This window comes from Belonocnema kinseyi, chromosome 1 (genome assembly GCF_010883055.1).
Source record: "Belonocnema kinseyi isolate 2016_QV_RU_SX_M_011 chromosome 1, B_treatae_v1, whole genome shotgun sequence".
In the NCBI taxonomy this organism is placed as follows: domain Eukaryota; kingdom Metazoa; phylum Arthropoda; class Insecta; order Hymenoptera; family Cynipidae; genus Belonocnema; species Belonocnema kinseyi.
This window is the reverse complement of record NC_046657.1, coordinates 1395294-1408811: the sequence shown is the minus strand read 5'-3', so window position 1 is coordinate 1408811 and position 13518 is coordinate 1395294. Positions and strand designations below refer to the sequence as shown.

Here is a 13518-nt window from a genome sequence, read left to right as displayed (position 1 = left end):
TCTGAAAAGCGCGGTTCTTAAATATTATAAATAAAACGGAAATTGCACTGAATTTTTACGAAATTTAAATTAGATGACAAATTTGACTGACTTATAGCCAAATTAAAACAATTGGATCGAATTTCCAAATTTTCAAATGAAAAAAAAAATATTTTATCTTTGGTGCAAAATTGATATTTTTGAGTTGAAAACTCAATTATTTTATTATTATTAAACAGCATGCAAGAACATTTTAAAAAATTTTAATAATTCAAAAAGTTCAAGGGAGTTCTAAAACATTAAAGAAAATTCAAAACAATTCAGGATAATTTAGAAGCATTTTTTTCTAATTGAAAAGAATTACAGAAAATTTAAAAAAATTTGAAAGAATTAAAAACAATTTTGGGTAGATTCTAGAGAATAACAAAGAATTCAAAATAATTTAAGAGAACTAAAAATAATTCAAGCGAATCCAAAAAAATGTGAATGATTTTAAAAATTCCAAGGAAATTTACAGAATTTAAAAGAGTTAAAAATAGTTTAAGAGAATTAAAAAGAATAAGAGAAACCAACAAAATTTTAATGATTGAACAAATTCAAAAAAATTTCAGAGAATTCAAGAAAATTCAAAACAATTCAAGAAAATTTAGAAGAATTTCTTTTAATTCAAAATAATTATTGATAATTTAAAAGTATTTTAGATAAATTCAAGAGAATTACAAAGAATTCAAAATAAATTAAGAGAATTAAGAAGAATACAGTCGAATCCAAAAAATGTAAAGGATTCTAAAAATGCAATGGAATTTAAAGAATTTTAGGCTAATCAAAGAATTCGAAAGAATGTAAAGGAATGAAAAAATTAACGGGAATTTGAAGAATTTAAGAGAGTTCAAAATAATTTAAGAGAATTAACAAGAATTCGAAGAGGATCCAAAAATTGACAAGATCGAAAAAGTTTAAGCGAATTTAAAGAATTTAAGAGAGTTCAATATAATTTAAGAGAATTAACTAGAATTCAAAGGAATCCAACAAAATTTAAAGGATTCAAAAAATTCCAGCGAATTTAAAGAATTTAAGAGAATTCAAAACAATTCAAGATAATTTAGAAGATTCTTTCGCGATTAAAAAAATAGATTGATAATTTAAAAGAATTAAAGAAAATTCAAAAGAATTACTGAACATTTTTAAAAAATTAAAGAGAATTCAAAAGAATTTCATGGAGTTAAAAATAATTGAAGAGAATCCAACAAAAAATTCTAGGGAATTTAAAGAATTTAAGATAGTTCAAAATAATTTAAGAGAATTAACCAGAATTCAAAGAAATCGAACAAAATTTAAAGGATTAAAAAAATTCCAGGGAATTTCAAGAATTTAAGATAATTCAAAACAGTTCAAAATAATTTAGAAGATTCTTTCATAATTAAAAAAATAGATTGATAATTTAAAAGAATTAAAGAAAATTCAAAAGAATTTTAGGTAAATTCAAGAGTATTACAAAGCTATGAAGAATTAAAAATAACTGCATTAAAGTCAAGACTTAAATTATATTTATGAGAATTAGAGAAAATTTAAAAGAAATAAAGAAAATTCTAAAGAGAATCCAAAAGAATTAAGAATAATTCAAAAATAATTCAAGGGAAATTCAAAAGAAATAAAGGTAAAATTAATAGAATTTTAAAAAATCAACAGAATTCCAAATAATTGAAGGTAATTTCAAGAAAGTTTCAAAAGAATTAAAGACAACATTTATAGGAATTACAGAAAATTCAAAATCATTTAGAATTCAAGAGAATCCAAAAGATTTAAATAAAATTTAACAGAATTTAAGTAGGGTTTAAAAAGATTTTAGGAGAAACCAAAAATTGTAATAATTGACGAGCATTTATAGAAATTCACAGAATTTAATTAAAATAAAAGAGAATTTAAAAGCATAAAAGATATTTTGAAAAAATTAAAGACAATTCAAAACATTTAAAAAAATTAAAAAGAATTATATAAACTTCGAAAGAATTCAATATGAATTCAAAAGGATTCAAGGAGAATTTAGGAAAACTGAAAGTGAATTCAAGGGAAAAAATAAATTCAAGAGAATGAATTCAATGAATGAATGAATTCAATGAAAAAACAACTTTATAAGAAATAAAAAAAATTGCAAGGATTTTTTAAATCCTTTGAATTAAAAAAGAACTAAAAATTAACAATTTAAAAAAACATAAATTTTTTTAGATAATTCAAGAGATATAATTTTCAAAATTCAAAGAGAATAAAATAAATTGAAAATAATTGAAGACTATTCAAAAGAATTAAAGAATTATTCAAGAGGATTGAAGGATAATTTAAGAGAATTAAACGTAAATTCATGAAAACTCGGAAAATAAAGATGATAAAATTCAAGATTCAAGAAGAATTCAAGGTAAATAAAAGAGAATTCGAAAGAATTAAAAAAAAATTCTACAGATTTAAAGAAAATTCAAAAGAATTCAAAATTAAAGAATCTAAGAATGATTCAAGGATAATTAAAGATAAATCCAAGAACTTTCGAAAAATTGAAAGGAATAGAAAAATATAAGAGAATGTGAAAAAATAAAGAAAGTTCAATGAATTAAATAAAATTTAAAAGAACTAAAGAGAATTCAAAAGAAAGATAATACTAGAGAATTCTCGAGAATTATGCTGAATTACAGAGAATTATGAATAATGTAAGAAAACATCAAAAGAATTGAAAATTAAAGAGAATTAAAAATGATTTAAGAAAATTTAAGGTAAATTTAAGCAAATTAACAGCATTTATAGTATTTCAAAAATTTAAGGTAATTTAAAGGGTTAAAGAAAATCTAAAATAATTAAATCTAAGAAGAAATAATTAAAGCATTGAGAAGGATTCAGAATTATTTTAGAAAAATCTAGAGAATAAAATAAGTGTCAAAGAATTGAAGACAATTCAAAAGAATTAAAGAAAATCCAAAGTAATTTAAATCAATTAAAAAGAATTAAAGCATTATTAAAGAGGATTTAAGGATAATTTAAGAGAATTAAGTGTAAATTAAAAAAAAAATGCAAAAAATTTACGAGTCAACAAATTTATGAGAATTGGAAAGAATTAAAGAAATTTTAAAAGAATCCTGGAAAAGCATAAAAAATTAAAGAGAATTGCAAAGCATCGAAGAAAATTTTAAAGATTAAAAGAAAATTCTCAAGAGTTCAGAATTAAACAGAATCAAAAAGAATTTAAGAAAATGCGAAAGAGTTCAAGAAGAATTTTAAATGATTCAAAGATTTCAAAAAAATTCAGAATGAAAAAAATCAAAGGAATAAAAGATAATTCAAGAAAAAAATAAATTTTTAAATAATTAAATATGAATGAAGAGGATTAAAGACAATTCCATAGCATTATAAAAAAATAACAACGAAAATTAAAAAGAATTCACGAAAATTAAAAAAGAATAAAAAATTCGAGAGAATTAAAAGAATTTCAGAGAATTCACCATAAATGAAAGAAAATGGGGAATAATTTAAAAAAATCCAAAATAATTTGAAAAAAACTCAAGAGGATTCAAAGATAATTTAAAAGAATCCAAAATAATTCAGTGAAATTCACATAATGCAAGGCAAATAAAAGAGAATTCGAAAGCATAGCAGTTAATTTGAACGAATTAAAGACAATTCAAAACAGGAACAAAAAAATAAAAAGAATTACATGAACTTCGAAAGAACTCAATATGAATTCAAAAGGTTTCAAGGAGAATTTAAGAAAACTTAAGGTGAATTAACGGAAATTAAAAAACTTCATAAGAAATAAAAAAAAATTTTAAGGAAAAATAAAAAAAATCTAATAATGATTCAAGTAAATTCAAGGATAATTAAAGAGAATTAAAGATAAATTCAAGAACTTTCGAAAAATTTAAAGGATTAACAAAATATAGGAGAATGTGAAGAAATTAAAGAAAATTCAATGGATTAAATCAAATTTAAAAGAACTTAAGAGAATTTAAACAGCTTCACAGAATTAAAGGCGAACGAAAGAAAATTCAAAAGAAAGAAAATACAAGAGAATTCTCGTGAATTATGATGAATTAAAAAGAATTATAAATAATCTAAGAATACATCAAAAGAATTGAGAATTAAAGATAATTAAAAATGATTGAAGAAAAGTCAGGAATAATTGAAGAGGATTCAAGGACAATTTAAGAAAATTAAAGGTAAATTTAACAAATTCATAACATTTACAGGATTCCAAAAATTCAAGGGAATGTAAAGAGTTAAAGAAAATGCAAAAGAATGAATTCCAATCAAAAATAATTAGAGAATTGAGAGAAATTTAGAATGATTTTAAAAAATCAAGAGGATAAAATAAATGTCAAAGAATTGAAGACAATTCAAAAGAATTAAAGCGAAGCCAGAGTAATTTAAATCAATTAAAAAGAATTATAGCATTAATCAAGAGGATTCAAGTATAATTCAAGAGAATTAAGTGTAAACACAAAAAGAAATTGAAAAAATTTACAAGTCAACAAATTGAAGAGAGTTCGAAAGAATTAAAGAAATTTCAAAAGAATTCTAGGCAAGTATAAATAATTAAAGAGAATTTCAAAAAATCGAAGAAAATCTAAAAGATTTAAAGAAAATTCTCAAGAGTTCAGAATCAAACAGACTCAAAAAGAATTTATATAAGTGCGAAAGAATTCAAAAAGAATTTTAAAAGATTCAAGGAGAATTCACAGAATTTGAACGAATTCAAAATAATTCCAGGCGAAAAAAAAATGAAAATGAATTCACGGCAAATGAAAGAAAATTCTAAATAATTCAAGAAAATCCAATATAATTTGAAAAAACTCAAGAATGATTCAAGAGAATGTAAAATAATTCAAAAAGATTCACATAATGCAAGGCAAATAGAAGAGAATTCAAAAGCATAACAGTTAATTTGAAAGAATTAAAGAAAATTCAAAACAGAAACGAAAAATTAAAAAGATTTATCGAAACTTCAAAAGAATTCAAAATGAATTCAAAAGGATTCAAGGAGAATTTAGGAAAACTTAAGGTAAGTTCAAGAGAATTAAAAAACTCATAACAAATAAACAATTTTAAGGATTTTTTAAATCCTTTGAATTAAAAAAGAACTATGAATCAACAATTCCAAAAAAACAACTGAAATTCTAGAGAATTCAAGAGAATTTTCCAAAATCAAAAAGATTAAAATAAACTGAAAATAATTGAATATTACTCAAAAGAATTAAAGAATTATTCAAGAGGATTGCAGGATAATTTAAAAGAATTAAACATAAATTCATGAAAATTAAAAAAATAAAGATAAAAAATTCAAGATTAAGAAGAATTCAAGGTAAATAAAAGAGAATTCGAAAGGAATTTAAAAAATTCTACAGATTTAAGTAAAATTCAAAACAATTCAAAATTAAAGAATCTAATAATGACTTGAGTAAATTCAAAGATAATTAAAGAGAATTAAAGATAAATTCAAGAACTTTTGAAAAATTTAAAGGATTTAAAAAATATAAGAGAATTCAAAAGAATTAAAGAGAATCCAAAGTAATTTAAATCAATTAAAAAGAATTAAAGAATTATTTAAGAGGATGCATAGATAATTAAAGAGAATTATGAGTAAACTCAAAAACATTCAAAACATTTACAGGAATAAAAAAATTGATGAAAATTTGAAATAATTAAAGAGCATTTCAAAGAATCGAAGAAAATTTAAAATATTTCAAGAAAATTCTCAACAGTTACGAATTGAAGAGAATCAAAAAGAATTTAAGAAAATTCGAAAGAATTCAAGAAGAATTTGAAAAGATTCAAGGAGAATTTAAAGAATTCACGAAAATTAAAAAGAATAAAAAATGCGAGAGAATTCAAAATAATTCAGAGGATTAAAAAGAATTCAAGAAGCGCCTAAGAAGAATCAAAGACGATTAAAAGAATTCCAAATAATTTAAAGTGAATTCATAAAAATAAAGATATTCAAGAGAATTTGACAGAATTCAATGTAAATAAAAGAAAATTCGAAATAATTCAAGGAAATCCAAAATAATTTGTGAGAATTCAAGAATGATTCAAGAGGATTCAAAAATAATTTAAAAGAATTGAAAATTTTTTATTCAAGAGAATTTAAAATTATTCAAACAATTAAAAAGAATTCAATAAGATTCTAAAATAATTTAAAGAATTTAAAATAACGCAAAGTGACTCATGAAGCTAAATCAGAGATTTATAAAAAAAAACTAAAGAAAATTAAAAAGAATGAGGCATGCATAATTTTATTAATTACGTTGATACCTCAGTAATTTTTAAAGAATTCAAGAAACTTCGAGAGAGTTCAAAAGAATTAAAGAAAATCCGAAGGAATTTAAGAGAATTCAAAACAATACAACGAATTCAAGGAAACTAAAGATGCATTCACGGGATTTAAAAAACTTAATAAGAATACAAAAAAAAAAAATTGCCAGATTTTTGAAATCCTTTGAAGTAAAAAAATAACTAAAAATCAATAGAAATATAAAAGAACAAAAAAATTCTAGAGAATTCGGGAGAATAAAAAAAAAATACAAAGAATCGAAAAGTAGAAGAGAAGTTTAAAATGTTTTACGTTTAAACTTCCAACTTATAACCAAATTATAATACTTGGACTAAATTGAAGGTAAATTATTATTTAATGATTTTAAACAACAGAAAAAATACATAAACTTGTTCATATTTATTCAATAAAATATATACGTATCCAATACAAACTTAACAATAAGCATTTCATAATTATTTTAACTTTAGTCGTGCAGACTGGAAAAATTGTTAGCGAAACTTCGCATCCGAAGTGCACAATTTAAATAAAATCTGTAAAAAAAAAATATCATGCGTTTTAAAAAAATATGTAGAGAGTAAAATGATTTCTTTTTAAAAATAGATGGTATTCAATTAATGATATAAACAACGCCTTTTAAAAATTAAAGGCTTCTATAATTTTTAGAAAAAATACCCAATTCATGGACATTTTTCCCTGATATTTTCTGCTAATTCCTCTAAGTAAACCTTTTTTTATACTCGATTATTTTTTTATTGTCGCGTCGTTGACATATTTGATAAAAAAAAACTTCGGACGAGTTATCGAGTCGATATTCGATTATCGAATTTAACAGTTTCAGTCTTGGTTTCGGCACGGTATTTCAGAAAACCCTCACAAAGGTTTTCTTTCCTCCCTTTCCTTTCGTCCAGGAAAGACTTTTGATCGTTTTTACAAACCAGTAAACGAAAAAAGATTCGAAAGAATTCGGATTTTACGAGTATCCAAAAGAATTTAAGAGAACTGAAAAGAATTCACGCGATTACAAAAATTGAATTCAAAATTGAAAATTTGACAGGATCGAAAAAATTTAAGAGAAGTTATAGAATTTAAGAGAATTAAAAAGAATTCAAGAGAATCCAAAAAATGTAAAGAATTAAAAAAGATTCCAGGGAATTGAAAGCATTCAAGAGAGTTTAAAATAATTTAAGAGAATCAAAAAGAATTCTAGAGAATCCAAAAATTTGACATGGTTGAAAAAATTAAAGAGAAGTTAAAGAAATTAATAGGGTTCAAAATAATTTACGAGAATGAAAAAGAATTCAAGAGAATCCAAAAAATGTAAAGAATTGAAAAAATTCAAAGGAATTTCAAGAATTTAAAAGAGTTAAAAAGAATTTAGGAGAGTTAAAAAAAATTCAAGAGAAATCAAGCACATTTTACGAAATGAACAAATTCAAGAGAATTTAAAGAATTTCAGAGAATTCAAAATAATTCAAGATAATTTAGAAGATTTTTTTTAATTAAAAAAATGATTGATTATTCAAAAGAGTTAAAGAAACTTCAAGAAAATGTAACAGAATTTAAAAAAAAATGTCGGATGGATTCAAGAGAATTACAAAGAATTAAAAATGATTTAAAATAATTCAAAATAATTCAAGAGAATTAAAAAATTTTTCAGGATTGAAAAAAAGAAGAGAATTTAAAGAATTCAAGCGGCTTCAAAATAATGTGGGAGAATTAAAAAGAATTCAATAGAATCCAGAAAAATTTAAAGAATTGAAAAAATTCCAGGAAATTTCAAGGATTTAAGAGAATTCAAAATAATTTAATAGAATAAAAAATAATTCAAAATAAATTTTAAAAAAATATAAAGGATTTAAAAAACTTAAAGAGTTTGATATAATTCAAAATAATTTAAGGGAATGAACAAGAATTTAAAAAAATCCAAAAATTTAAGAGAGTTTGAAATAATTTAAGAGAATTGGTGAGAATTCAAGAGAATCCAAAGAAATTTTAAGGATTAAAAAAATTAAAGGGAATTTAAAGCATTCAAGAGAGTTCAAAATAATTTAAGAGCATTAAAAAGCATTCAAGAAAATCTAAAAATTTGACCAGATTGGAAAAATTGAAGAGAATTTAAAGAATTTAAGAGAATTAAAAAGAATTCAAGAGAGTCCCAAAAAACTTAAGGGATTGAAAAAATTTCAGGGAATTTTAAGAATTTAAGAGAGTTCAAAAATTTAACAGGATCGAAAAAATTTAAGAGAAGTTATAGAATTGAAGAGAGTTTAAAATAACTTAAGAGAATTAAGAAGGCTTGAAGAGAATAAAAAAATGTGAAGAATTGAAAAAATGCCAGGAATTTAAAGCATTTAAGAAAGTTTAAAATAATTTAAGAGAATTAAAAAGAATTCAGTAGAATCCAGAAGAAACTTAAAGGATTGACAAAATTCCAGGGAATTTCAAGAATTTAAAAGAGTTAAAAATAATTTAGGAGAGTTAAAAAGAATTTAAACGAAGCCAACAAAATTTTACGAAATGAACAAATTCAAGAAAATTTAAAGAATTTCAGAGAATTCAAATAATTTAAGATAATTTAGTAGAATTTTTTTAATTCCAAAAAATTATTGATATTTCAAAAGAATTAAAGAAACTTTGAGAAAATGTAACAGAATTAAAAAAAATGTTGGGCGTATTCAAGAGAATTACAAAGAATTCAAAATAATTCAAGAACTGCGTTAAATTCAAGACTTCAATCACATTTACAAGAATCATATAAAATTTTTAAGAAATAAAGAGAATCGAAAAGAATTTAAGAGAATTAAAAAATCAAAGGATTACAAAAATTCAAGAGAAAATCAGAGAACTATGAAGAAGAAGAATTTGTTTAAAATTCTTTTGAATTATCTTGATTTTTTTTACTTTTATTAAATTCTTTCGAATCATCTTTAATTCTTTTGAATTTTCTCGAATTCGTTTGAATAATCTTTCATTCTGTTCAATTTTCTTTGAATATTTTGAATTATAATTTTAAAAATTCAAGAAAATTTAGAATCATTAAAGACGATTCGTAAGAACTGAAGATAATTTAAAAAAAGTAAAATTAAAAAAAATTTAAGAGAATTCAAAAGAATTTAAAAAAAATCCAAGAAAAACCTTTTTTTTAATCAAAAGAATTATTGTTATTCGAATTAACAAATTTCAAAAGATCTGAAAAATATTCTAGACACTTCAAGGTCAATTATTGACCATTTAAAAGAATTAAAGACAATTAAAAAAAAAAATACAGATATTAAAAAAAATTAATGAAAATATTTGAAAAATTTAAAGAATTCAAAAGATTTTTGAGTAAATTTAAGATAATTGCAACGAATTCACGTAATTTTAAGAGAGTTAAGAAAATTCAAGATATACAGAATATTAAAAAGAAGATAATGTTAATTGAAGAGAATTCAAAAGAATTAAAGGTGAATTCTTGAGAATTACAAAAAATGCAATAAAACTTGGATTTAAAAAATCAAAGGAATTAAAGATAATTCAAGAGAAATAAATACATTTTTAAAGAATTAAATATTAATAACAGAATCGAAGAAAATTTTAAAGAATTTAGGGTGAATTCAAGAGCTTTATAAAGAAATCAAGAAAATTGAAAAATGAAAAACATCTGAAAAAAATTCAAGGGGATTGAAAATTAATTAAAAATCATTTAAAAGCATTACAGTAAACTTAAAAGAATTAAAGATGGTTCAAAATAATTTAATAAAATTCAAAACAATTAAAGAGAATTTAAGAGAATTTAAAAGCAATAAAGAATATTCAACAAAAGTTAAGGGAATTGAAAAAAAAATAGAAAGAATGTAAGGCTAATTCAAGAGAACAAAAGTTAAATTCAAGAGAATTAAACAATCGGAAGATAAGAAAAATGTGATTTGCATTAAAGAAGCAGGAATCTGTTTGAATCCCTTTGTATCCTTAATGCACTAGAAACCAAATGCAAGAGGAATTTAAGATTCGAATTGCATTGAATTCTTTTCAATCTTTTTTTTTTCGTTTACTGGAAAAAGTTCTTCTAAAATAGGTTAATGATTTCCATAATAATTGTTACTATTGTTAATATTATTAATATTATTATTATTATTATTATTTCTATGGCCTGATTGCCGTTAATGGAATTTTATAACGGTGCTTCCAATCGAGTTTGGATCCAGAATGTGATTCAATGCTTGATCTACTCCGAGGGGTGAAAATACTCGATCCACGACTGTTTGGAGTTGATCGGCGTCGACGAGTTCTTGGATAGATCGCAAATAAGTAGCCTTTATTTTCGAACCGTCTTTCCAGGCGTAATTGTTCATTCCAAATAAGTACTGCGAAAAAAGGCGACAGTTTTCGGATTATTAAATTTTCAGGGTTGTTACAGGCCAGGCTCAAAAATTCACGCATTTTGAGAAAATTCAGAGGAATTTAGGAAAATTCAAAACAATTAATGATCCAAAATAATTCAAGATGATTAAAAAGAATTAAAGATGATTAAAAAGAATTTAAATAAATTGACCATGATTACAGATCATTCCAAGGACTTTAGGAAAAATCAAAATAATTCAAGAAATTTCAAAACAAGGATATGAACTTAAAAAAAATGTCTGGTGAATTTAAGAGAATTACAAAGAATTCAAGAAAATTTAAGAGAATAACAAATTCAAAATAAATGCAAAAAAATCAAGAGAATTCGAGGACGATTCAAGAGAATTAAAGAAAATTCAAATAATTCAGAACAATTTAAGAAAGTTCGAAAGAATTAATGATCCAAATGAATTCAAGATAATGAAAAAGAATGATAATTGAAAAGATTTTGAGATGATTTAAAAGAATTGAAGATGACTCGACGGAATTTAAATAAATTCAGAATAATTACAGGACATTCAAAGGACTTTGAGAAAATTTAATAGAATTTAAGGAATTTCAAAAGAATGATACAAAATTAAAAAAAAAATGTCTGTTGAATTTAAGAGAATTACAAATAATTTCAGAAATTTCAAGAGAATAACAAATTTAAAATAACCGCAAAACATCAAGAAAATTCGAGGACGATTCAAGAGAATTTTAAAGAATTAGAGAAAATTCGAAAGCGTCGAAAAAATTCAAATATATAATTCAAATAAATTCAAAGAAAATTTAAATCATTCAGAATAATTTAAGAAAATTCAAAAGAATTAATCATCCAAAATAATTCTAGATAATGCAAAAGAATTATTGATAATTTAAAATATTTAAAGATGATTGAAAAAAATTAAAGATAATTCAAAAGAATTTACGAAATTTCAAAAGAATGATATGAATTTTTAAAAAATGTGCGGTGAATTTAAGAGAAATACAAATAATCCAAGAAAATTTGAGAGAGTAACAAATTCAAAATAAATGCAAAAAAATCCAGAGAATTCGTGAGTGAATCAAGAGAATTCAAAAGAATTAAAGAAAATTCAAGCAAACTATAAAAAATTCAAAAGAACTCAAGTAAATTCGAAGGAATTAAAGAAAATTTGAAAGCATAAAAGAAAATTCAAACGAATTAAAGTGAATTAAAAAAACATAAGAACAAATTTAGGAGAATTCAAAAGAATTTAGGATGAATTCTAGAAAATTACAACGAATTCAAGAAAATTTATGAGAATAACAAATTCAAAATAACTGCAAACATAATAAAGAGAATTAGAGGATGATTCAAGAGAATCCAAAACAATTTGATAAAATTTAAAAGAATGAAAGAAATTTCGAAAGCATTCAAGAAAATTCAAATAACTTACAAAGAATTTGAAAAATAACAACAAATTTAAGAGAATTAAAAAAAAATTTAGGATGAATTCTAGAGAATTACGCAGAATTCAAGACAATTTTAGAATATAACAAATTCAGAATACCTTTAAAAAATCAAAAGAATTAAAGGAAATTCGAAAGCATCAAAGAAAATTCAATTAACTTAAAAAGAAATTCAAAACAATTAAAAAAAACAAAAAGTTTAAGATAATTCAGAAAAATTCAGTATGAATTCTAGAGATTTACAAAGAATTCAACTAAATTAAAAAAATTGAAAAAAATTCGAAAGCGTGAAAAAATTCAAATAACTTAAAGAGAATTCAAAAGAATTGAAGAGAATTCAAAAAAATTCAGGATGAATTCTAGAGAATTACAAAGAATTCAAGAAAATTTTAGAAAATAACTGCAAAAAATCAAGAGAATTCGAGAACGATTTAAGAGAATTCCAAATAATTTTAAAAAATTCATGCGAACTACATAAAATTCAAAAGAACTAAAGAAAGTTAAAAAAAAAATTCGAAAGCACCAAAGAAAATTCAAATAACTTAAAAAGAAATTCAAAACAATTAAAAAAAAATATAAAAAAATCTAAGAGAATTCAAAAAAAATAAGGATGAATTCTAGAGAATTACAAAGAATTCAAGAAAATTAAAAAAAAATTTTAATTCTAAAGCATAAAAAAATTCAAATGACTTAAAGAGAATTCAGAAAAACAGAAAAAAAAGAGAATTCAAAAGAATTTAGGTTGAATTTTAGAGAATTACACAGAATTCAAGAATATTTTAGAAACTAACGAATTCATAATGGCTGTAAAAAATCAAGAGAATTCGAGGAAGATTCAAGAGAATTCAAAAGAATTAAAGAAAATCCAAAAGAACTAAAAAAATGTAAAAAAAATTAAAAGAATTAACGAAAATTCAAACCAATTAAACAAAATTCGAAAGCATCAAATATAATTCAAATAACCTAAAAAGAAATTCAAAACAATTAAAAAAATAACCAAAAATTTAAGAGAATTCAGAAAAATTCAAGATGAATTCTAGAGAATTACAAAGAATTCAATAAAATTTAGATTTTAAAAAATTCGAAAGCATAAAAAAATTTAAGTGACTTAAAGAGAATTCAAAAGATTTTAAAAAAATTTAAGAGAATTCAACGGAATTTATAATGAATCATAGAGAATTACAATAAATTCAAGAACATTTAAGAGAATTAAAAAATTCAAAGGATATACAAAATTCCAGACAATTCAAAAGAATTAAAGATAATTCAAATTTGTTAGCCATAAGAGCGATTTTGTTTCAATTGTAGAAAAATAATAGTGTTAGGTAGTTAAGGGACCGTCCTTAAATTATGTAACAAATCAAGGGGGCGGGAGGGGGGGGGTGCTTCACCCATCTACGTAATTTTAGAAAATTCGCAAAAACGCTCTC

General features: G+C 22.5%; 1 protein-coding gene across 1 annotated transcript in view; it reads right to left on the bottom strand.

The window, feature by feature from the left end:
• Positions 1-10385: 10385 nt before the first annotated feature.
• The window catches only part of LOC117168206 (reticulon-4-interacting protein 1, mitochondrial-like), a 39017-nt gene continuing 35884 nt past the window's right edge, over positions 10386-13518 (bottom strand). Inside the window, exon 8 of the mRNA XM_033353682.1 lies at positions 10386-10638. Within this exon, the coding sequence (XP_033209573.1) occupies positions 10435-10638 (204 nt within the window). The 3' untranslated portion in view covers positions 10386-10434. The remainder of the gene's footprint in view (positions 10639-13518) is intronic.